The 25699-nt window shown below is 37.0% G+C and overlaps 2 protein-coding genes and 2 pseudogenes across 2 annotated transcripts; all 4 read right to left on the reverse strand.

Moving 5' to 3' along the window:
- Nucleotides 1-1956: 1956 nt before the first annotated feature.
- LOC126585021 (3-ketoacyl-CoA synthase 13-like) lies at nt 1957-3729 on the reverse strand. The gene has a single exon (XM_050249413.1). It carries the CDS (start codon nt 3678-3680, stop codon nt 2226-2228), a length of 1455 nt encoding a protein of 484 aa, XP_050105370.1. The 5' UTR covers nt 3681-3729; the 3' UTR covers nt 1957-2225.
- Nucleotides 3730-16113: 12384 nt separating this feature from the next.
- Nucleotides 16114-17091, reverse strand: LOC126587382 (disease resistance protein Roq1-like; annotated as a pseudogene).
- A 245-nt stretch (nt 17092-17336) lies between these two features.
- Nucleotides 17337-20322, reverse strand: LOC126587384 (disease resistance protein RPV1-like; annotated as a pseudogene).
- Nucleotides 20323-23504: 3182 nt separating this feature from the next.
- On the reverse strand, nt 23505-25000 carry LOC126585030 (SKP1-like protein 1A). Its single transcript, XM_050249426.1, has 2 exons — nt 24602-25000; nt 23505-23915 (listed from the first exon to the last, which is right to left on the reverse strand). The coding sequence occupies exons 1-2, from the start codon at nt 24893-24895 to the stop codon at nt 23730-23732; spliced, it is 480 nt and encodes a 159-aa protein (XP_050105383.1). The 5' UTR covers nt 24896-25000; the 3' UTR covers nt 23505-23729.
- Between the last annotated feature and the right edge of the window lie 699 nt (nt 25001-25699).

Consider the following 25699-nt stretch of genomic DNA (forward strand, 5'->3'; position numbering starts at 1 on the left):
TCTAAAAGGAAATAAAACCTATTGCTATATATAATTTAGGATTCTCCCGGTTTATACAGATTTACTATCCTAAAAAGTTTATCTCTTGATTAGTATAAATATACCATCCTAGAATTCATCAAAGGTAATTCAATAGTCAACCAAAAGAGGTAATGTATTTTCATAAAATTCTCTGTGTCGCTGAAGATTTTATGCAGTATCTTAAGATAATGCTATAAATTTTCTCCATGTGTCGCTGAAGATTTTATGCAGTATCTAAACTACCTATTTACAAAATTCTTTTAGTCAATCAAAAGAGGTAATGTATTTTCATAAAATCAAATTTTGCTATTTTTTATTTAAACCTCACCCATATGTGATTTTAACATATATCTAATATTAAAAATTAAAAAGATTAAAAACAAAAATCTCTCTCCCTGCCCCCACTCCCATGTTCTCTTTCTCCATTACTTCTTCCCATTTTAAAAACAAACAAAAAATGTTTACACCCAAATTGTCTAGGCATATGTTAGTATTTATTATTATTTCTAAATCAAATATTAATAGAATCGTTTTTATTAGTCAAAAGAGGTGGAAAGATTATTTAGTCTTTTATCATAGGCTACGTCTCACAATAAGCTAGCAATAATGTGGTTCAAATTCGCATTTGACGATAATCGAGTTAAGACCTCTTACTTACAAGTGAAGATGTATATCACTAGACCATAGTACTAAGTGACCACCTACATGGGATTTTAGCATATATCTAATATTTAAAAATAAAAAATAAAAAACCTCTCTTCCTACTCCTACTCCCATGTTCTCTCTCTCCCACTCTCCTTCCCATTTTAAAAATATTCACACACACAAAATGTGTAGGCATATGCTAGTGTATATATACTTGAACTTTAACTTGATGATCTTTTGTTTCATTTTTTCAAGTCATTATGTCCTTTTGTACTCCTTTGTTTTCAAAGAAACTATAGGCGTGATGATCTAGTCTCTCACAAAAAGAGATCCTCTTTGAATCTCTTCCATCAAGGTCACCGAATCAAGTGATTTGAACTTTTGAAATTTGATCCAACAACTAGAAACAAAGATCTCCTTTAAAAGTTATAATAATTTTAGTCGTTGGACCAAAATTTAAAAACCCGGATCACTTCCGGTAACTTTAATGGAACAGATCATCTTTCCGTCTCTCACTAAGTTCTAGTCATAAATTATTTGTTTTAAAAAAGAAAAAAGTTTATACTTTCTACCTTAAAGTAGTGTGCTTGAAAACTTTTTGTTGCATTTCTTTGATGTTTTATATATTCTATTATTTTTATTAACAATCTTACATGTAGAATGAAGTCATGGTTTTCAAAGCAACTTTCTACTCTCCGTCAGACAGCTAAATGCTCAACCAACGATACGTTTTAGTTCAATAGTGAGTGCGCGTCATATTGTACCAGCATATGCCACCTTTATGTAGACAATTAATCTCATCTTCTATTAGATTTAGAGTCCATATAGAAAATCAACAAAATCTTCTTGTCAAATTATAAGTGATAAAAATAGTTCATATATTAATTTCTAATTTCATATGGAATAGAACATGTAATCCTCTTTATTTAAAATATTTCTAAACGAATTTGAACTCAAACAAACTGGTCAAAATAGTCTTAGCACTCTAACATTATTGACATACATTATCGAGTTAAAAAAAATTTACACAATCAACATATAACCAACTAGAGCTTGGTATTGAGCTCGAATTTTTTAAGCTCGCACGAATTCAACTCGTATAATTGTGCTCGTCTAAGAAGTAGGCCAAGCCTAACTTGAGCTCTCAAAATATAAAACAAGGCAAACACATGACAATAGTGATAGCATCAATATTTTTTTATTTTTTTTCAAACCATCAATATTTTTTTTTATTATTAAATCGTCTCTTATGAACGAAATACTTATTTTATTATTGTCAATCACTAGTGGTTGCGCATTTAATCAGAGCTATAAATTGGCTCTTACATTCATTCAGTATAAATAAACTTAAACAGTAGACAAAGATGGAGAGAGTCCTTTTCTTCTCTATTTTTTCTTTTCTTGAATCAAAGAAAAGATGGTCCATTTTCGTGCTTGTATTATTCGCAATCTATATATATCAATGCAGTAACTCCATGGCCAAATCTTATAACAAAATTTCAAAATAAATAATAAGAAACCCCTGCTACCAGTGAGTAGCTATCAACCATCATAATTAATTACCATGACTTCAATGGGTACCTATCAATACAGTCGCTCCATGGATTGTCATCACCACCTTGCCCTAAATCCGAAACTGCCTTCCAAACAAGACTTCCGACCTTAAACCCTGTCCCAAACGCCAACATCCAAACCCTATCTCCTTTCCTAACTCTCCCTTTAGCCTCAAAATATGCTAACTCATAAAATACAAGACTACTCGACGTGTTCCCGAATCGGTGCAAACTCATCCGAGCCGGCTCAGTCAACGCGTCACTCAAACTCAGAACCCGCCCAACCTGCTCGATCACCGCTTTCCCACCCGTGTGAATACAAAAATGATCAAATGCCTTGGTGAAATCCGGGACTATCGGTTTCGACTTCCCCCCTGAAAATGCACAACCAATGACCGAGTACACGTAAACACCAAGTTGAGTCAGTGGCAGGACTCGGGGAGCAAGAATTTTGATGTGCTCAAGTAAATGCATGCCTGCAACCGCTGTTAAATCTTTATTAAGAGCAAACCCGGTATTGCCCTTGTTATCCTCCTCTTGAAATGCGGCTTTATAAGCTCGATCACTCGCTCCGTGGTGAGTACGAAGCGAGTGAACGAGTTCCATCTTTGCAACTCGGCGGCAACTCGGGTCGTTTGTGATCAATGCGGTCGCACAGCCGACTCGAAAAATGCAATTGGTTACAAGCATGGGACGGTTATCGCCATAGTACCAATCCAAACTAATAGTCTCGGTTACGACCACAAGAGCATAACCAATTTTTTTGCTTTGCTTCAATAGATTGGCGGCTAGATCAATTGATATTACTCCGGAACTGCATCCCATGCCACTTAGATTGTACGTCTTTACGTCGGGTTTGAGCTTGAAACGGTGGACAATGAGGGATGTGAGGGAGGGCATGGGAGAGAAGCTCCCGCATGTAACAATTAGGCAATCGATACGACTTGGGTCGATGTTGGTTTTGGCAAGGAGTGAGTTGATGGATGAGAACATGCCTTGTTGAGCTTCATCCAGAGCATATTTCAAGTTCGCTTCGGGGTTTGATTCGAAGACGAATGGGGGTGCGTAGGTCTCGTCTCCTAAGCCGGATTTGAGGTAGATTTTACGCATGAATTCTTCGCTTTCTTCGGTGAAGCGATTCGTCCTGCGTACGAAGGACTCGGAGGCTGCGTAGCTGCATTTTTGGTTAGGGTTTGGTTGGAAGCATGAGAAATCAAGGAGGAAGATGGACTTGGGACGAGAGGTGTAGTAGTAGAAAAATATGGAAATCGAAAGGCACCAAATGCAAGACAATGAAAGTGTAGGGTTGGTGGTGAAGAGAAAATGGAGGATGTTACTGTATTGGACTGGATTGGATCGGATTGAATTAGACTGCATGTTAATTGATAAGAGAGTTGTGGTTAATAAAAGTGCTACGAAAAAGGCTTGGTGGAATTTGAAATTTGAAGTGGATTTCTTCATGTTTGTTTTCTAAATGTTGTTTTTTGCAAACTCCGTGAATGAAGATTGGGGGAAGAGGGGGTTATATAGAACGGATATGAGTTTAGCACTTTGTTTTAACCGCAGACTTTATGTGTATTTTTATCTTTTAGCTCTCTTTTAATCTACTTAATTTAAAGGTCAAATATGAACAGAGATGGATACGAAGAAAAAACGAATAAACGAGTCTGGGAAAATTGATTTTCCTATATAAAAATATGAAAACTGAAAAGGCAGCGACGGACAACCAATTCAGTGAAATGAACAATTAATCGTTTTGTTTCTGCTGATGGAATATATGAGGATGAAGAGTAATGTTAGGAAGATTAAATTTATTGATTAAAGTTACAAATTAAATGATGTGTCACCAATAAAAAAAAACACGTTTATCAACATTTATGAAATTTATTGTCTCTTTTTCGGGGTTATACCGTATACATACGCAGATAAATACGTAATCCCTTTGACTTTATGGATACAGTCTTGGAAAATACATATCTAATTATTATAACTGGCTTCAAAATTAATTAATTAAACCTTGCCAACAACCCCCACCTTTCCAGTCTGTAGCAGCATACGAAGGCAGGTGGGGATTTCAATTCTCACACTACACTAGTCATTACTCAAGGATTCATGATGTGGTTGAATTTGGTAATGTATTAACTCAGTGTGAAAGAATTAATTGTTCTAGCCTTTAAAATATATTAGTTCGATACCTTTTCATTTAAACAATAACATTTTGTTGTAATCACATTTATGCATGATCACCTACTTTGACAGTGTAATAAGAGCATATCATAATGAGATGTTAAATTTAAACATAAAATTTGAATTTAATAATTTATATAATACTTTAACATCTTTTAAAGTTTTATTTTATTACACTATTTTTTTTTCAAAATTTCAATTATATATTTTAAATTTTACATATATAAATAATTGATAAGGATCCTCGTCAGATTATATCTATTCGGATCTGGGGATGAACTGAACATAAAGACAAAACATCTTCGACATTACAATTTCTCATCTCACGAGTTAAATCAGTCACACACCTCCACACCTGAAACTAAACATAACAACTTTTCCGCTTCTTTTTCAATTCAATCTCCCTCTCACTCTCTCTCTCTCTCACTCTCTCTCTCTCTCTTCCCGCCACTTCTTCAATCAAATCTCTCTCTCTCTCTCTCTCTCTCTCTCTCTCTCTCTCTCTCTCTCTTCCCGCCATTTCTTCAATCAAATCTCTGATGCTAAACTCACTTCACAATCTGGGGTTCCATCAACTGCGTTCACGTCCGTCGGAGCTCCACCTCCCAATTGAATCACAATCATCGGTTCCTCCCCAGTTACTTCCTCATTCGTCTCTTTCTAACTCTCCCTCTCTCTGGATTTCATAAATTGCGAACTCAAATTTATGAATCATTGACTTTCCAATGATTAATGGAGAGAAGACTGCGGAGGCCGAGATCGTGAGGTTCAAGTAAGAGAGGTTGGTTTATGGGTTTGGTTTTGAGAAAATGGAAGAAGGACTAGCGGCCGAGGCTGAGATTCTCAGATTAGAGTGAGAAAGGAGAGTTGCAGATTTGATTAAAAAAAAAAAATTAATAATTAATTAAATGATATATGAAGTTGCTATCAAATATAGTAGTAAGGGGAGATATGCTATTTCATGTCATGCCATGTCAAATTAAACTTCTCGGTTGGAAAATATTGTTGTTATATTTTCTTACTTTTATTGTTGATTTAAATATTTTGACATCTCATTTGAAGATGTTCTAAGATGTTTTCAGAACATAAACACCAACTTTGTTACATTAATAACAATGTAATTATTTGTTATTAACTACAGCTTTATCCTTAGTATGTAACATTGAAAGTGGATGAAAATTTCGTTCAAGGGTGGTTAGATGAAATCACAACTGTAAAACAATAAACACCATGTCTAATTAACGAGCACCCTTGAGAAAAGAAGGAAGGTTCAAAAGGTCTCTAATGTCTAAGTCAGAATTAATTTGAGAGAAACTAGAACATAGAGAATTATGAGTAATAATTGGCAATTACGGATCTCTTATTCGACTTGAATTTTATAGGAGAGATTCTTAACAGACAGCTGGAAGGTAAGGCTGCAGACCATGTTAGGCAGACTTCTATGTTTCCTATTGAGCTAATAACCCATGTTAAGCAGACCGCTATTTTTCCTACTCACAAGGCTTTGAGATGAATAATCTTTACTCTGATACTTCGGGATTTACGTAGAGAATCGAGCGAGGAAAGTTCTTAAGTATGGAAATTGTCCCTCTTCCTCTTCCTTCTTTGCGCGAATGAGTGGAATGAATGGCCACACCCTATCTTCTTCCTTTCGACATTGGTCTGATAAATGTCGGGCAAGAATGGATTTGAATTTGTTAGAGGATCCTCGTCGGATTTTTTTTGTAAGGATCCTTTTTTGTGAGGATCTTGGAATCCTTCAATTACATATCATCATATATCATGCTGTCATAAATTATTGTAAATTTTAAACAGATATTATTAAAGGATCTTTGAGATTCTCACAAAAAAAATCTGACGAGATCCGATCTCGTGAATTGGCGCAGGGGTATTGACATTTAGGCGGGCGTGGGGGCGTCAATAGTTGCAGGCGCAGGGGCACTGACAATTGGGCAGGTGCATGAGCTCTAGCTTGGCTGGTGCAGGTGGGACCGGTTTGGCCACTTGAAATTTCTTCTTTTTAGAAGTATTTTTAAAGAAAATGTCAAATTACAGAGTTGGTATACAACAGTAAAAATATTACAGTAAACATATATTAGAGTCTTGTGGGCCTTTCCTTCGATACTTTTGTCTTTGACGGGAATTATGCGGCAGTTTTCCATGGAACTTTAAAGAAATTTGAGTTCTGTCAAGGGGACTTGGATTGTCTGCCCTCCCATTTAGGTACCATTTCCGTGCCCTTCTGTTTTGTGTGATCACGGTTAAGCCACGTCAATATTTTATATTATTTTTTTATAAAAATAATAAAACAAAAAGAAATAGTAATATAAAATGTTGACGTGGCTTAACCGTGACCACAAAAACAGAAGGGCACGAGGAGGGCACAGAAATTGGAGGGCAGAGAATCCAAGTCCCTGTCAAGGTACCTTTTGCAGGAGCATAGTGGCTCACTCTCCGAGGAAGGGAGGTTTTCACCAAGTCTGCGGAGGTTGAAGGCAAAGCAGGCCTTTGACTAGTGTTTGGCAGGCAATCTTACGGCCTTTCGGATCTTTCCTTCAGATGTGAGCGTGAAGTAGGTGGAAGATCATTATGGTGATCTGCCATGTGTGATAGATCAAGGTAGAGGAAGATCTCTCCCTTTTAGAACTCTTTGGGCTCCAAGTTTGCAATAGCTGGGTTAATTAAGGGAGTGTTTTGCGCAACGAATTATTTGTGCTTAGTAAGCTTTCTCCGACCTTTTTTGGAGAGGCATAGTAGGCAAGTTTGTTGACATGGCATGTCTAGGCAGGGTGCCGGCATGTTGTCTGTATTGTGTGTGGGCATGATGTGTTGGATATGTATTTTAAAAGGCAATCATAAGATGATACTTACGAATATTTTATATATTAAATTAATTTAGTTTAATCTAAGGGCAAATATTATTATTTAAAATCGTCTTATTAAATGTTATACGCTTAAATAATAAGTCCAATGAATATGTAATTGAGATAATTTAATCTAAAGAGGTTAGCTTCATAAGACATTTCTTTCTCATACACATATATTAAACGTTCCTGGTTATAGGATTGCAAATTAGACATTGACAATTTGATAAGATAAGTACATACTATGTTTTCTATCTTGAGAAAGTGAATAGTCTCGAGTCATTGATGTGAAAGACACTAAGATATGTATGTAGTTGATCAATAGAGAATAAGTTCACTAAATGTGATCAAAGGAGAGTTCTTATATGAAAGTCTTTACTGACATGTCAAATAAGAAACTCTAAAGTTACAATAATGCAATTAGTCCTTAGACATATGACACCACAATTGTCTTTGTCTTATGGAGATGTTTTTTTTATTTTTGATTTGATTTGATTTGATATATTTTATAATTGTTTTTATCATTTGACGATGCATCATAATTCTAGGGTTTTTTTCCACGCACTGCCGGGTATTAGAATTATTCGTAGAGACATGTGAGTGTATAACAAGGTATCTCTATTTTCAGTAAAGAATGAGAATGCTCTATGATATGATTCATAAATCTCTGCGTAACCTATTGAATATAATTAAGAGAGTGTTCTACATTATATTCATTATTATTAATATGAACTTTGGAGTCCACCTTAGGGGGCTTGACATAATCTTCATGTCCTAATAATATGATTAACAATATTGCTATAGAGAAGAATCGTATTGTATTGTAATTCAAACCGAAGAGTATATTTGCAAATGAGCTGACACACCCCGACTCGAAGGAGGGCATGCTGGCCGTCACGTAAGTGTGACGTAACCATTTACACAGTTCGGAAGCTTTAAAGATACAATTACTAAGATGAAACACCCGAGGGTAAGTCCTACTTTTGTGAATTCTGTTAGAACACCGTTGGATTTCTCGTGGCCACCAAAGCTCTGCTATCTAGAACCTGGAGGGGCGCAAAACAAAGTTGGGTGGGTCAGTAAAACAAAGTTTTTCCGAAAACATTTCATTTAAAACATTTCTAACCCCTCGCTGTAAAACCTGTATACTTTCCTAGAAAATAACATAATAGCATATACCTTCAAATATCTCAAATCATCAATCTTTATCAAAACCATAAAGTATGACATGCTATAATGTCAAAAACAGAATATGGATGCATCAATATAACAGGTGACATAAGGAATCAACCGGAGACCCTACAGTTGGTCATGTACGGTTAATTATATAGCACAATATCCAATCCAACCGGAGTCACCACGGTGACCTGTACGACGCTACTCTGCACATAAGTCGGAACTACCTGAAGTAGTCTGTACGACAAGAATGGTGTAATAATACGCTCTAGTGCTTCTCTCATTAATCATTTGTGCACATAATCTAAGGTCACCTACCAATCGGAACCACCTCTAGTGGTCTGTACGACTAGCATGTCGGAACCCTCTCATGGTCTGTACGACATGCACCTACTTGGATCCAAGGTGAGGGTGCGGTGCGGGTGAATAATATAAGCACTAACACCAGATGTGCAGGTTATGAGCTCTCAACACAATTCACATCATCAATGATTCACATGAATAACATAAAACTCACCTGATACTCACATGTGCGTCCACAACACCAATTCACATATATATATATATGCATCAATTATCAATTCATATAATTCACAATATGCATGCATGGCATTTTTAAAAACATACTTTCATATAAATTCAATTTCTGGGAAAATATATAGGTATAAATAGAAAACAACTGCCCACTCACATGGAGTTCACCCAACAACTCCCTAGCACAACACATCAAGGCATCATGACGATTGGCGCCTAGAATAATAATCAAATCCAACCTCAGAAATCATATCGATAGAATATATAACTTATATAAAACACGTCACTACGTAGTTCGATCCGCTGCAACTCAGATTTCAAATCCATAACTTCCAGAGGTCCACAATATACCTCTAGGACAACATCCTAAAATTTCATTACCATCCAACAGTCGGATCTCCGTCAATTTCCAAAACCAAGTGACGGTTAACATTCTATTTTATGAACTTACAACTCCAATTCCGAAAGATCCGTAAATCGGATTCCCGATCCTTAAGTTCCTATAATCCTTAAATATTACGTATTACAATGTATCAAAGTTTGGTGACGATCCGACGATTGGATCGTCGATTCACCTTTTGGCCTAACCATGAATCGTAACGAACTTAGGTTCAATTACTCAATTTACGTCCATCAATTATCAAAACTGAACCTAGAACCTTAAACACATGCTAAGAATGAAATTGGCGGGCCATTGGCCACCCGCCGCCGCACGGGCCGTTGCGGGTGGCGGTTGACCGCCCCGGCTCGCCGAAAAATCCAACTATTTCCAAAAATTCTCAAAAATACAGAATTGAAGATCTCAAAGAGTAGAGTAAACTTTATACCTGAGGCCAATGCCAATTTGGCCTGGAAACACTTCAATTTCACCAAAATCCGTGCGAAACCCTAGAATTGGGTGAGTTCCAATTCGTCTTCAAATCAACTCCGTCGTCCCAACCAATGCTTGGGCTTTGTTCTAGGCCTCAAGAGGAAGCTATGGATGGTGGAAATTGGAAGAAATTGCTTCGGGATTGGGTGATTCGAAGCCAAAGTCGCCGCACCCCTTTCTTGCGGTTTTCTCCATTTTCAAAGCCAAATCTCTCCAATTTTGAGATGGAATGGATAGGGGAAGGCTCCTAGAGTGTTTCCCATGAAGTTTCTTGAAGCAATTCGCCGGAAAATGGGTGAAAATCGTTGGAAAAAGGGATGGATGCCGACCGGGTCAAAAACGGGCCAAGGAGATTCGGCCGATCCCCCACGCCACTCTCTCCCTCCTTTCCTCCTGTCCTCTGTTCCGATTGGCCGGCTTCTCTCTCTCTCTTCTCTCCATTCGCTGAACTCTCTCTCTCTCAGTCCCTCCTGAACCCTTCCTCCTTCTTTTCCCGATTGGGCATTTCTGCCCAATCCCTTTCCTCTGTTTCTTCTTCCTCTCACGCGCACACACACACACAAAACCTTCTTTCTCTCATCCTAACCATCCATTTAATTCTTCATTAAATCTGGGCCGTCCACTTTCATAAAAGAAATTCCAGATTTTACTAAATTATAATTCCTAAAATGCCCAAATTTCAAACGTTAATAAATTCTTTGATATAACTCCAAATCATGCACCGTTTGCGCCCACGCGTCCGTAGCGACGAGTACTACGAGGATTTGTCAAGAAAATAAATCTTAGATGGCACGACACAATGATTAACCGCGAATAATGCGCGTGCCTCAAAGGGCATTTTTGTAAAATCCTTTATTAAAACTTTAAAAACTCTTAAAATTAGGGACGTGCTGTCACATGAGCAGTTTTAAAATAAATGCCTCATTTTTGTATTTTTAAATCAAATATTTTTCACTTTAAGACTTTTGATCAAACATTCTTTTATTAATTTTTAATTAATTTTTTCTTCATAATATTTAATTTACCAGTTAATTTAAAGTTTAATTATTATTGTCATTCAGTACTACGGTCTGATTGTATGATCCCACATCGCCCAGAGGAGTGGATCCTCTAAGCCTTATATGTACATGCCCATCTCTTCCTAGCACGAGGCTTTTTGGGAGATCACTGGCTTCAAGTTCCATCGAAACTCTGAAGTTAAGCGAGTTCGCACGAGAGCAATCCCATGATGGGTGATCCATTGGGAAGTCCTCGTGTGAATTCCCATAAACAAAACCGTGAAGGCGTGGTTGGGGCCTAAAGCAGACAATATTGTGCTACGGCGGAACCGACCCCGGGATGTGGTGGGGCCCGGGCTGGGATGTGACAATTTAGTATTAGAGCTAATGCTTGACCGGATGTGTGCCGACGAGGACATCGGGCCCCTAAGGGGGGTGGATTGTAAAATCCCACATTGTTTAGGGGAGTGGATCCTCTAAGCCTTATATGTACATGCCCATCTCTTCCTAGTACGAGACTTTTGGGGAGCTCACTAACTTCGGGTTCCTTCGGAACTCCGAAGTTAAGCGAGTTTGCGTGAGAGCAATCCCATGATGGGTGACCCACTGGGAAGTTCTCGTGTGAGTTCTCAGAAACAAAACCATGAGGGCGTGGTCGGGGCCCAAAACGGACAATATCGTGCTATGGCGGAGTTGAGCCTAGGATGTGGTGGGAATCCGGGTCGGGATGTGACATTGATGGTATTCCTCTTCACTTGGAAATGAGAGGTCTTAGGTTCGAATCTCGTGGATGACGAATTCGATACCAAATTATGTTGCCTATTATCTGGTTTAGCCGAACTCTTCCTCCCCTTAGTGTAAAAATATCAATATCTTAAAAAAGAGGTGTAATTATTATTACAAAACTCCTAAAATCTAGTTGATAAATCTTATCTTATAATAATTTATCTTCAAAATAATTTTTTTGTTACTCAAATAACAAGCTAGGTTTTTAAAATTTTAAAAACCAAAAAAAAAAAAAAAAAAAAAAAAAATTCTATTGACATATAATTATGAGAAATGATATATTTATGCAAATATACATAAATATAACGTACCAATAATTTGGTATTATTGGTACGTTGTGTAATTTTAATTTGCGTATGCATTTGTATTTTAGTACGTTACCAAATATTAATTTTGGTAAGTCATGTAATCCTTCCTTGGTACGTACCATGCTACTGGTATGTTGTGCTAATGATATGTTATGTGTAACCCTTAAAAAAAAAAAATTCATACTAAAACGTTGTACTAAAACATATTCTATCAATCCTCAATAATTAATTAGTAGAATAAGGACACATATTATACCCAAAGAAAAAAAAAGAAGACATTCTTGTTCACGTATGTTTCTCAGTCAATTGTTACACAATTCAAAATTATTTTCTTTTGCCATGAAATCATTGTACTCTAGATTCCACTTTTAACAAGAACTTTGATTTTCTTAAAATTTATATAATAAATATTGAATTGCAAATTAGAAAAATGACATGGATAAAAGTGGAAGCACATCAATCAAAATTTAAAGCGCTTTAATTAAAAAATAAAAAACCACAAATGGTTAATTAACAAAATTTATAATTTGAGCTCTTAAATCTAATTATTAAACTGCCACTTAACACTATGGTTTAATGATATTCCTCTTCATTTGTAAGTGAGAGGTCTTAAGTTCAATTCTCGCTAAATACGAGTTTGAAGAACTAGGGAAGCCAGACCAAAGGTTATTTGAATTTAGATTTCAATTAAACTAGTTACGAAGAGTGAAGTTTGGAAAATTATTATTTACTCGTTGACCTTTTGAGGTCACAAGTAACGTTTTTTAATAGATGTCGAAACCACGAATGCATAGGCGAAAAATGTTTGCGAGTCTGGATTATTACAGTATAGTTACGGATGTTTGAAATCATTTTACTAAACTATAGGTTATAAATTAATTAAAACTCCCATCATGTTGGAATGGTAACCAATCAAAGTTGAGGACCAATTAGATTAGTTGTTGATGGACCATTCAGGAAAAAAAAGAAAAAAGAGGAAGGGACCAATTAGAAAGGAGGGAAGCTCTTAAAAGAAAAAAAGAAAAAGGGGAAGGGATCTAACCCCTTTTTTTGTTTTTTTTTGGGGGGGGGGGGGGATTGGACTCGTTAACCCACTAACTTGACCCGATTGTATCTCCTCCGTCCGAGCTCCGTTTTGGGTGATCTTGGTGTCCATGGAAAGCTCTTGACGAGCCCTACATCTCTGTAGTGTTAGATTTCCCATTTTCTTTTCCATCTTTGCAATTCGAAGCCACAAAGCCCACGACTTTTCCTACGGTTTTATCATTTTTCTGGTGATTCCAGCAACCATTTCCTTTGAGTGAGGTATGAAACTTCATCCACTCTTCATAATCTTCAAGTTGGTATACTTAGTTTGTGCTTTCGTATTCATTTTAGAGTTGGGTGTTTAGAACCCTAGAAATCCGGTTTTCTCCGGTGAATTTGGACGGTTTCCGGTTAGAATTTATCGTCGGCCTAGTTGTGAAAAGCGTTTCCCTTGTTGAGCTCTAGCTACTATGTAAATTTGAGCTCATTTAGTTAATGTTGAAAATTCGGGGTTTCTAAACCCTTCACCTTGGCTACCATTGAGTGTGGCGGTGCGTGGGACTGTCCACGAGTGTTATCTAAGTACCAAATACCTTCTAGTGACCCTGTGAACCTATGTCTAGCTCGGTTTCATGAAATTCAATTGTTTGGTGTGGTGATCAAATTGGACTGCCATTTGTGTGATTGACGACAATTCAACCGTTGGATCATAATGAAATTTTAGTATGTTATTCTAAAAGTATAATGTGGACTTTGGGAAGTTATGGATCAGAAATCCAATGCAGATCTTTAGGATCGAATTACGTAGAGTTGTGGACCCTATCGTTGACCGAGAGTTGACTTGTGGTCAACATGTCTCAAAACGTTCTAAATAATAAAATTAGTACTATGGGACTAATTGAAGTCTAGTGGGCCTATATTGGTTAGATAGTGACTTGAATATATGAGATATGATTATTATCTTAATTTCTTATATCGGTATCATTTGTGAATATGATTTGGTCTTATAAATATGATTTCTATTGAAATGTGATTTTTATATATTTAGCCATAGAACTATGCTTATTACATATGATTTGGCTTGTGTACTGATGATGTTTCTGATATATATGTGTTTAATTATCTTTTTAATAATGTGAATGATAATTATGATGAATGTTATGACAATTATGGGATCTAATTATTGTTTGATAATTATTTGGATATGATTGCCAACTGAATACCTACTTGTACTTGGCATTACTACCTAGTATGTGATAGGGATGAAAGTCAGGAGATGAGTTAGGTACTTTATTAGATTTTTAGTAGAAATAGTAATTAGGGGAATTCCTTATGTTGTGCTCCATATGACTAGATGCTGGTTGATATTGTGGAATCGATAGCGTGCATACGTATAATTGGGTATAATGTGTGATGATGAGACCGCGCCATGTAGTAGTGGTACATGGATGGTCTTGCTTGGTATCTCCGCGATGGGGGGCCATATGTATGTTAGGAGTGATCATGCTTGGTATATCCACAATAGGTGATCACTACCTAGAGTTATATGAAACAGTCCTGCTTGGTATATCCGCGCTGGGGGATTGTTAGGGGTGATCATGTTTGGTATATCCGCGATAGGTGATCATTGCCTGCACTATGACATTATGCCTATGGTTTTGCTTGGTATATCCGCGATGGGGGATCATACGCATTCTAGAGGTGATGATGATTAGTTGTACTTGGTACATTTGATAGGTGATCATATTTAGTTTGGTTCTGTTGAGTGGTCCGGAACCCGAGGTTGTTGGATTTTGTAGAATGGTCTGAAATCCCATTATTTGGAGAAGTAGGCTTGGCATAACTGTGTCACTCTAGCCTTAGTTTTATATATATTTGTGTCAATGGTTTCGAGAATCTTGTGAATTGAATTAGAAAAGATGTTGGACCTCTAGGTGACTCCTTCGAGATTTTCTACGATTCGATTATGATTTCATAAGGTATGAATTTAGAAGATGTGGGAATGATTGTTATTACTTTGATCAAATTAATTAATTAATGTGGCTAGAGGATGGTTTTGTGTTTCGTCGGTTCTTAAATATGATGTATGTTGTGAATTGTGATATCATGATGAGACATAATGATTTATATGTTGGTTGGAAGAGAAATCATGATTTCATGAGGGTTTGTTATGTAACTTGAGCCCAGGAATTTCATGGTATCATGTTATATTAAATGATTGAGGAATGTTATGCTTTTCTGCGTGAACTAAGTGAGATAAATGTCTGATTTTGTGAATGGTGAACTACGAATGACTTGATCCCTATTGAAGGTAAAGAGGCAGTCTAACGAGGAGGTTAGATGCAGCCATAAAATATACGAAAAAAATTACTACGCAAATTCGAGGCATGATTGAGCTTGGTACATATCCCGGAGACGGGGGTATGTTAGATATACGGGTTTTTTATGACGTCACGTGTCGGTCCTGGACATAGGTCGGGATTGGGGCGTGACATTAATTACTGAACCAAACCACTCAAGAATATAGCTTCCTGGAATTACCGTATGGAATTGATTGACAGATCGAGAAATTCCCTGGACCATAGAAACAATTATATCAAACAAGAGAGAGAGAGAGAGAGAGAGAGAGAGTACCTGAGGCAATCTCCTTAGCACCGAAAATATGATACCGTTACAACCATGATTGTCAACTACTAGACCAGAGCAATTAACAGCACCTGAAAGAAAGTTCTAACAGATTGGCGTAGAGGCCCAACTTTGGTGGTGGAACTGACAACACGCTTAAGTAGAATCATCTGTGAATACATATAATGTGCCATTTAATGGAAGAACTGACAACTGGCGAAGGCTCTTGCAATTCTCCAAATATAATACCGAAAGCTTAGAAAGCCGTCTAATGCTTTCAGGGAGGGTAACAAAATTGTTTCCACTAAGAATTTAATTCTTCTAAAGAGGACAAGTAGCCAATATCTTCTGGAACTGCTACTTCATAAAGATTCAAGTCTCTCAGATCTAATACCTTCAAAGAACATAAGCCTTTTGAAGAAGTGAAAACCGAACAACCCAAAGAGTGGGGAATCCTTCTTTTTTTAAAAATCCCAAAAGTATACCATGATGCAGGAGATCCAGAAACAGATAACTTTTTTAGATTTGTGAAGATGGCAACTCTTTTAATGCAGTTCGACTCAAATCAAGTTCCTCCAAACATTCCATCACTCCCAAGCTTTCGAGGAGTTTGCTAAGTTTTGAGCACCCTAACATATTGAGAAGTTTAAGAGACTTGCAATTAGAAATGACACTTGGAACACACAAGAGACTTCGACAACCATCTAGATGTAGTTCAACAAGGCCAATCAGACATCCAACTGATGGAGGTATTTCCTTAATAGCAGTCTCACTTAAAATAAGACGTGACAGATTTTTCATGTCTCCGACAAACTCCGGAATCTTTTTCAGAGTGACACATTGAGAGAGACTCAGAAATTCAAGAGACTCCATTGCTATCTCACTTGGGAGACTCTTCATACTCAGACAATTTTTAAAGTTCAAAATCTTAAGCCTTTGATAGCTGCAATGGATGGGTGGATCTCAATTAAATCGTAACAATCTTCAAGTAGTAACCTCTCAAGATTCTGAATTTCTGTGAAATCTGGGGTCCTGATTAGTTTTGAGAAACTAAGATCCATATGTTTCAAATTGGACAAGCGCTGCAGAATAATAGCAAGTGGTGATTAGATTAAAAACCCTTGATTTATAAAAAGGTTGTAAAAATGCAAACATAAATACGTCTATATACATACTCCATTATTGTACCTTTCTTCCATTCCAAAGTTGAACAATTTCACTAGTAGGCAAACTAAGTACGGTAAGAGAGTCCGGTTCAAAACTTGGTGGTAGAGATTTGGATGGATAATATCTCCACTCCAGAAATCTTAAAGAATTAGGAAGAAGTTCAGAGCCAGGAGAAAGGAACAAAAGATTAAATTGGATCATCTTCAGATTATACATCTTAGAGAACGCTTCAAAATTACAGTGTGCTTCTTCACGCTTCGGCAAGTGTAATACTATGCCTTCAATATCTTTTGTTCCTTGATGAAAAAATAAAGCAGAAATTAGTTCCATGACCAATTCCTATAGCGTTTTAGAAGAAATAATAGTGCTGTATATCTAAGCTCGACATTTCTGCATAATTTCTTACCGTATTATTCTTCAATACATGAAAAATGTCCTCACGAAGCCACAATTGACTACGTCGTCCAGGCTCTTTAGACTTTCTACGAACAATTTTCATGCCATTTCCTGTACCAAATCATGCATCTCCACATTCTTGCCTGAAATATATAAAAGCGATTTCTCAACAAGAACATCTATCCCATATGTCCAGGAAAGTCACAGCTGTCAAGTATTTCAATTACTGGATCCTTGTCATTCCCCTTATGGAAGCATGCCACATCAAGAAAAACATTCTTCGTCATGTCATCTAGTCCGTCATAACTTACTAGAAGCGTTTTAAAAGTTGTCTCTTCGGGATCTTTCTTTAGTTTATCCAATGTACTTATCCATGCACCTCGATCTCTTGCACACAAAAAGATTCCCAAAGTTTTCAGAGTTAAAGGAAGTTTGCCAGAATATTTAACAAAAGCTTTTGACAACTCCAGATATTCGCCATCCGGATCATTTTTATAGGCATGCCAACTAAACAGCTGAAGAGCTTTATCTTCACTTAATCCCATAAGGTCAAATTGTTTGATCTCAACGTGAGACCAACAAACGTAGATCCCTAGTTGTAATGATGATTCTACTCCCCGCACCAAACCAGCGTTTGTCTCCAACCAATAATTCCAACTGCTCAAATTGATCCACATCATCAAGAACAAGAAGAACCTTTTTATTCCATAAACAATTCTTTATCATCATGCTTCCACCATAATACCCCGAAACCTGTGTAAATTTTTCCTTCAATATTGGGGAAAGAAGTTGTTTTTGTAGATTAACAATACCATGTTTCGCCGACACCTCCCTAACATTGGCAAGAAAGGTGCAAACTTCAAATCTATGAGAAATTCTCTCATAGAGTAGCCTTCCAATGGTTGTCTTACCAATCCCACCAATCCCCCATATCCCTACAGCAAGGACGTCATTGCCTCAACGTCTAAAAGCATATCTAGTTGCTCTATTTTAGAATCAATTTCCACAAACTTCTCTCTAGAACTCAATGTGAATGTGGGACGAACTTTGTTCCACACTGTTTCCACAATTTCATTTGTAAGTTCCGTTTCATATCCACACGAAAGAAAAAGAAAACTGTAAAGAACGAAACCTTTAATGCGTTACTACTATAGGACTGATTGGTTAATTGGTTCAGGGTGTTACCTGTCCTTTGAAGCCCATCCAGCAAGATTCCCCAATTTTGTTAAAACAACTCTCCAATGCCGCACCTTTGCTGAATCCTCCTGAAAGTTCTCTTCATGCCTGTCAAAGGCTTCCGTGAAAGTCCCCATTTGTTTTCGGACATAGGAGGTGTTCGGGCAAAGACTTCTCTAGAGAAGGTCTCTGGACCTCAGCACAGTTCCCCAAGGGAATAACACTTTGGATACATAGTCGGGCTCTTACTTGTTGATGTGCTACAAGAAGAGAACAAAGTTAATTCTGAAGGCTCTTACTCGTTGATGTGTTACAAGAAGAGAACAAAGTTAGTTCTGAAATGTGCCTTTGTAGGGCCTTATGTATAGGTCTTAAAACTCGCAATCAAAACTAACCAAGTGCTAGGCATGCCACTGCTATCTCAGTATAGCAGATATAGAACAAGTATGTTTTAAGTTGATTACTTACGCCTCAAGTTACTCAGACTTCTCGTTATCAAATGATTGTCACAGATGAGTTAAGTCCGCATTAATTCTTTTTCTTGCCTTGTAAACAAGGACTTTTAGTTCATAGTCCTGCATGTTTGAATGAAGGGAGTCCAGAGCCTTTTAAGTCATTTATCTGGTTCCAAGTTACTTTTTAATGAAACATATTTATCAAGTTAACCAGATCCAAATGTAAATGGTACTGTTAAAATAGAGAAACATGTGGGAATAACTTGAATCCATGCTGGAGAATGCATTAAGTAATAAATCTACTAATTTAGAAAACAAACAAAGAGCTTCGGGCAAGATTTCACCTTGTTTGGTAAGGTTGAACTTCTTGCAGTCACTTCTCTTTGAATTTACTGGGGTTTATATGTTAAAAAGGGATGGATGGTAAACAAGTTTACACGATGGAATCGATACTACGTCACTGAGGGAGATATCAGAGCTTTTAAACAAGGCAAGGGATAGCTTTTCTAAAGAACTATCGCTAGAAGGACTGAATCTGTGTTGATTTCAGCTTTTGGATGCAAATATGGCTTGAGAACAGAGTTTGTATGTTTGTTTGTTTGATTGGTTGAGTGTCCTTGTCTATGTTGTCTCTCCATCATTTTATAGACAATTTAGCCTGACTGCTGTAACTTTTGCTCTTACCCAAAAGCACATGGAGGGTAGTGAGTCATTAACTTTTTACTAGAAGTGCCACTGGAAGTGTTATTTGGCTGATAGTAGGTTAGTCTTCATCACTTGTCTTTTCCATTATAGCCATGTGACTTGTATCTTGGATAAAAGGCTTCAATTCACTTCTGGGTTCAATGCTGGGCTTCAGGCAATTCCTTTTCTAATTGACATCCTTGGGCTTTTCTTAGTTCAAGCCCAATGTTCAAATATTAACCCAAACAGGAGGAATCCACATCATAAAACACTGGCAAAATTGTGTTTCTTGCTTCCATGCAATAAAAAATCTTTGAAAGTTCATCCAAGCACCAGGAAGACGAAGCGTAGTTCGGAGAGAGAACCACCACGGCGAACCTTGATTCCTCAATTGCACGAAAGAGCTCCGGAGATATAGATGCGCCTCTTTCGAGTTCTGGGTTGTCCTTAAAAGTTCTGATGCTGCGCCACAGCAATTTGTCGTATAAATGGCCTGTGAAATTCTTGCGGGTGTCATCACCCCTGAAACTCAAGAAAACGTTGTACTTCCATTGGGGAGGTGAAGAAGAACCAGACCCGGAGGCTCTTGGATCGGTCATTGTCATTAGCCGACCCAGGCTGCAGCAGAGATATCTGGTAATTAAAAGTTGAGCAACAGATATACCAAATTTTTGAAACTCGAAACTGGAAAAAAAATGTAAGTTAAGATATGTGTGCAGAAGAAGATGGTGGATGGCAAGGGAAAATGAATACCTTTCTGGAGAAGGAGAAATGGAGGATACGACAACTGAACTTGACTTTGCTGGTAGTCTGTTCAGCTCTCCATGTTGGAAAAGTAGTAGCTACAGGTTGGATATTGGTGCCAAATTGATTTAAACTTATGGCGCGTTTACGTAACCGTAATCAAAATAGAGGAATTAGATTGAGGAAGAGTCATAATCGGATTCCTATTAAAGCTGTTTACTTAAATGTTTTGGAATCGGAGTAAAAATAAAACAAAATTCATATAAATTGTTTACTAATTCACCTGAATTGGAATAAAAATTAATATGATTACTAAAATACCCTTAATCTAAATAATAGAAAAATTCATAAGTTTTTAATACAATTTCACACTCACACACACACACACACACACACATATATATATGTATAGTTTTATTAAAATATTAACCATTCCCATGGGAAACTATTGGTTGGCACACCATCGGAGTACATCATCATTATTTTTTCTATATTTTTCAGTCCCTTTTCGCTTCGTTCTCTCTAGCTCTCTCTCTCAATCTCTCTAGCTATTTCTCATTCTTTCCGTCTAAGCAACAAACCTTCCATAAACGCAGAAGCATACCCAGTTTCCTACAGTTCGAATGATCTGAGGGGTGGAATCCGGACTTTCAGTGGCGATTTCAGATGAGCCGAGGGGCGGTCGCCCCTCCTTGTTCCTCTGTAGCTTCACCAGTGGGTGATAGGTCTTGGTAGTCTGGGAGGTGGTGCGATGGTCTGCGTTGGTTAAAGGTGGGATGGGTGTGTGCTTTGGGTGGTTGAATCGTGGGAGGTAGATGGGAGGGGAGGGCAATTTTGGTAGAGAAGTTTGATTCCAAATGCTGGCTTTCTTCCGGAATTCAATTACCACATTCAAGTTAGTATTTTGATTTTGGGAATATCAGGAATCCGATTACTGATTTTGGGTGAAGCCCACTGATTTTTTCATTCCTAAACTTTGGTAAACACCGGAATCACTTGGATGGGAATTCAATTCCCTTTCTTCTACCTCCATTCCGGTTTGGTAAACACGATATTAGTAGCAAGTGGAGGGCAACAAGTAGTAGCTACTAGGGCATATTTTGACATGTTGCGTTAATGACACTTGACAAATTATTTTATATTAGATTGTTTTGGCATATATCAATATGTGTTGATATATGGGTAACATGGTTTGTTTGACGACAACAAGCCTACCAAGTGTTTAACAAAATGCCTTAGTGAATAAAATGATGCTCTGTTTATTCTAAAAACTTGTATTTAACATTGGAACCCCTAAAGTTTGAATCCTGAATCTACTACTCAGTGGAGCCAAATGGTTTAAACTAGTAGTAGCTGGAGCCAAGCAATACCAAAATTTGAAAATACTTTTGCTCAATCCCACTCAAATGCTGGTGATACTCACCATCATATTTATCATCATTGGATGAGTTTAAATTTCGAAATCTAGTGGATAAACACAAATCTTAAAATTTAAACTCATCTAATGATAATTAATAGGATGGTGAGTATTACCACCATTTGAGGATCATGAGCAAAAATGCACTCCCATAACCACAATACCAATACCAATTACCAAACCTAAAAATTCCGAATCCGTCGAATATTGTTTGAAAATTTGAAATGCATTTAGGAATTTTAAGAATTTAAAATTTTTGATCCAAAATATTCCGAAGTATTCCCAAATCCCAACTTATTATGATAAAAAAAAATAAAAAAAAAAGTTCCAGAAATATTGATTTTTATAGTTATTCACTCAAATTATGTATTTTATAATTAACTTTTGTATTTTATTGTTGGTTTTGAGTACTTTATGTTCATTGATATTATATTTTACATAAACTTATCCAAAAAAATTCAAGATTACTCCAGATATTTCTGAAATTGAAAATTGTGATCTGATCTGATTCAATTTCAAAGTTATTGAATGAAAATTGAAAATATTATTTCCAACCCAGCCCGTCAAACAATCACCATCTCTCCTTTCTCCACAACTTTGTTAAGTGAAGCCGAATAGAGGCCGGCAATTCTACCCCACAAGATCGGATGTTAGCCACCTCCAATTTGCAAGCCGGCAACATCTCAGTTTCTTCTTGTTTTTTATACGAGTGACATTTCAGAGGGAATGAACGCTCTTAACTAATTAGAACAAGCATCCCCTTGCGGAAAATTGTACTGAATTCACTAAAATTCCTTACAACTCGATCGCAATGTCAAGATGGTAAACTCACAACACACACAGCTTGACAAGATAGCAAGACAGACCAATAAAACAGGGGAAAAACAGAGGAGGCAAAGGGAAGCATCTCTCTCTAAGTACCAATCTATTCAATTTCATGCCTAAAACACATTAGTAGATACTAGATAGCAGTATTGGAGTGGGAACTGCGTGTACCCTCTCTGTTTTAGCTTTGCAGAGGCTTTCAACAAAGGACCTTTCCTTACCACATATCCTGGAGATGACAGTCACAGCCCTTACCACATTTCGAGACTTGGGAGCAGCCTCCTCATAAATGGGGGTAAGGCTAGCCGACATTCACCTCTCCCAGACCCTGCGTAAAGCGGGAGCCTTGTGCACTGGGTACGACCTTTACGACTTGTTATTTCATTTCAATGTCATACTTCGTTACATTTTATGTCAACTTGACTGTTAAATGATTGTTGATGTGAGTCTAAATTTATGTCATATGAATAAAAAAGTAGTAAACAATACATGGTATCATGTAAAATTTAGTACAAAACTTGGACAAAACTAATTCTAACTTCGTCACGTTCCTCCTCATGCTCAATTCAATTCATCCAATTCTGATTACGAAATAGTAAAACAAGCCATAAGTGATCGTATCTTAAAAACCAGTTTCATAATCATTTTTATGCAAACTTAAGCAAAAATGAAAGGAATTGAGGAATGATAGTCGCAGAGATATAGAAGAAATGTAACAAGAAAGGGACACAAGAAAACTGAAAAACCAGAAATCATTCTCATTTGTTTTCACTTCTCCGATATTGTTTTCTTTCTTTGCCGCCCTCTCGTCCCCCCTTTAACGCTTTCCCTTCCCTATTATTATGTTCTCTCTCCGTATCCCCAACCACGATCCCTAGCCAAATCTTTGCGAACACTTCTGTGTCTTTCGGAGCCAAGGACTCGAAAATTCACAAAATTCATGGGCAGCACAACAGTTGCCATCAACTGGTTATCCCCATTCGGCTAGAAAAGGACACAACTAAGGCATACACACCAAGCTTGATTCAAACCACGTGAGAAACAACTTAATGGAAGTAGAAGATTTTGATTCAGAAATAGTAAAACTGGCAATGGCATTGACAGTAGTAGAAGAACCACTACCAACATCAGAATCCAACTTTTATCTACAATTTGAAAGGACTTGCAACTCCCGATAAAAGCACTCAAAAACAGAGAATGATAAAGAAGTCAGCTGATTAACTATAATACATGATAGGTATGCCAGCACTAGGTTCCAAGTAAAAAGACCATCACCGAGAAACTTCATTCAACGCCCACTGGTTCTCACGACGAACTTCCTCCTCTTCCTCCGGGGTGAACTCGTCCTTGATGTTGAAGGTCTTTCTGATCTCTTCTGGAGTCTTACCCTTGATCATGTCTGCAACTGCCTGGCATGTCAGGTCCAAAAGGCTCTTGATGTTCAAGTAGGCTGCAGCCTGTCAAAACCAATATCACCATATTAAAAAAACACAATCAATGCTAGTTTCAGCAATCAGCCGCCCTCATAAACAATGAAAGCCAACACATCAAATTACTGTAGTTTCTGCAAAAGCTTACGTAGTAATTCATAAACCAATTACACTGACAATACCATCGCCAGAGACTGAACAATGATTTTAGATACGGAAACTAGTTAATTGTTCAGCCAATCTACAAATTAACACATTCTCTTATTAACAAACTTAATCACAACTTGAACAAGTGACAACTTAGACAAGTAAACGTCGAACGGCAAAAGATTTCAATACGAAGACATTCCTATCTCAACTTCAAACAGAAGCACAAGACAAACTTGAAGTAGAAGCAGAAGCAGAATCAGAACAAGCACAGTAACATCAAAAGCAACAAAATCAACCAATTCAAATGCACAGAAACCACTGAAACAAATCCCTAAACAGAAACAAAAGTAAAAAAATAATCGAATTGCATCGCATACCAAACCATCATAGAAAACCCTTAAATCAGCAACCCTATCCCTAAAAACAACACAATTGACCCCAATACCCAATTCAAAAACCCTATCCCTAACTAATCCCCAAATTCCGAAACCCTAGAATCAAACAAAGCAATTGCGAACAAGAATTAATTCGAAATTCAATATTAAATTAGGGTTTTAACATACGTTAATGAGATCAAACAGCGTAGCCTGGTCCACCTTTACGAACGCCTGATCCCAGGACTCGAGATCGTCCTCGAAGATCTTCTCGTCGAGCTTGGCGGCGTCGACGTGCCTCTTGCAGTACTCGATGACCATGGCCAAGATCTTGCTGGTGACGTTGGGCAAAGGAATACAGTTGTCGGCGCAGTCGTTCTCGATCACGAGCCCAATGGTCTGTGATTCCAGCGCCACCGCCTCCTCGACCTCGAACGACTCGCCGTCGGAGCTCTGCAGGGTGATCTTCGACGACGACGACATGGTGACGGTGATAACGATGGTCTCGAAACGACGACGGTTTTGAAAACTCAAAGGGGGTTTAGAGGGAGAAAGCCAAAGCTTTTGGTTTGTGGTTGCAGTGAGCAAGGAAGAAAATATCGGTAATATCAGAAATATCGGTAGTCTGAAAACACGGAAATATCGATGGAAATATCAGGATAATATCGATATCGATAAAAATTACATGGAAACCATGGAAATTGTAAGAAAAACTTGGAAATTTTTATTGAAACTTTGTAGGATGTTTATTTAGTCAATTATCTATTAGTTTATCACAAAAAATTGGAAAGAAATGCATTGCATGATGAATTTAGCATTATCAAGTTGATTATATAGCGAGCTGACAAACATTGTGAATGTAGAAAATATGTAGTAATTAATGAAAGAAGTCTAAACACATCATAATAATTTATATATAATGAATTAGTACAATAATCCTAATATAAAACATGGTGATGAATAATAATCCAATTTGATAATAATCCAATTTAATGAATAATCCAATTTAATGAATAATAATCCAATTTCATAAAAAAATAATCCTAATATAAAACATGGTGATGAATAATAATCCAATTTGATAATAATCCAATTTAATGAATAATCCAATTTAATGAATAATAATCTAATTTAATGAATAATAATCCAATTTCATAAAAAAAATAATCCTAATATAAAACATGGTGATGAATAATAATCAAATTTGATAATAATCCAATTTAATGAATAATCCAATTTGATAATAAAATAATCCTAATATAAAACATGGTGATTGTTAACATTACT

Source organism: Malus sylvestris, chromosome 10 (genome assembly GCF_916048215.2).
Source record: "Malus sylvestris chromosome 10, drMalSylv7.2, whole genome shotgun sequence".
Taxonomy (NCBI): domain Eukaryota; kingdom Viridiplantae; phylum Streptophyta; class Magnoliopsida; order Rosales; family Rosaceae; genus Malus; species Malus sylvestris.

What these genes read in the sequence shown, in the direction of transcription:
- LOC126585030 (XM_050249426.1), bottom strand. Translation starts at nt 24,895, where the DNA reads ATGTCGTCGTCGTCGAAGATCACCCTGCAGAGCTCCGACGGCGAGTCG. An exon ending in CGCTGTTTGATCTCATTAAC is followed by an intron (nt 23,916 to 24,601) that starts GTATGTTAAAAC and finishes TGGTTTTGACAG; the next exon opens with GCTGCAGCCTACTTGAACAT.
- LOC126585021 (XM_050249413.1), bottom strand. Translation starts at nt 3,680, where the DNA reads ATGAAGAAATCCACTTCAAATTTCAAATTCCACCAAGCCTTTTTCGTA.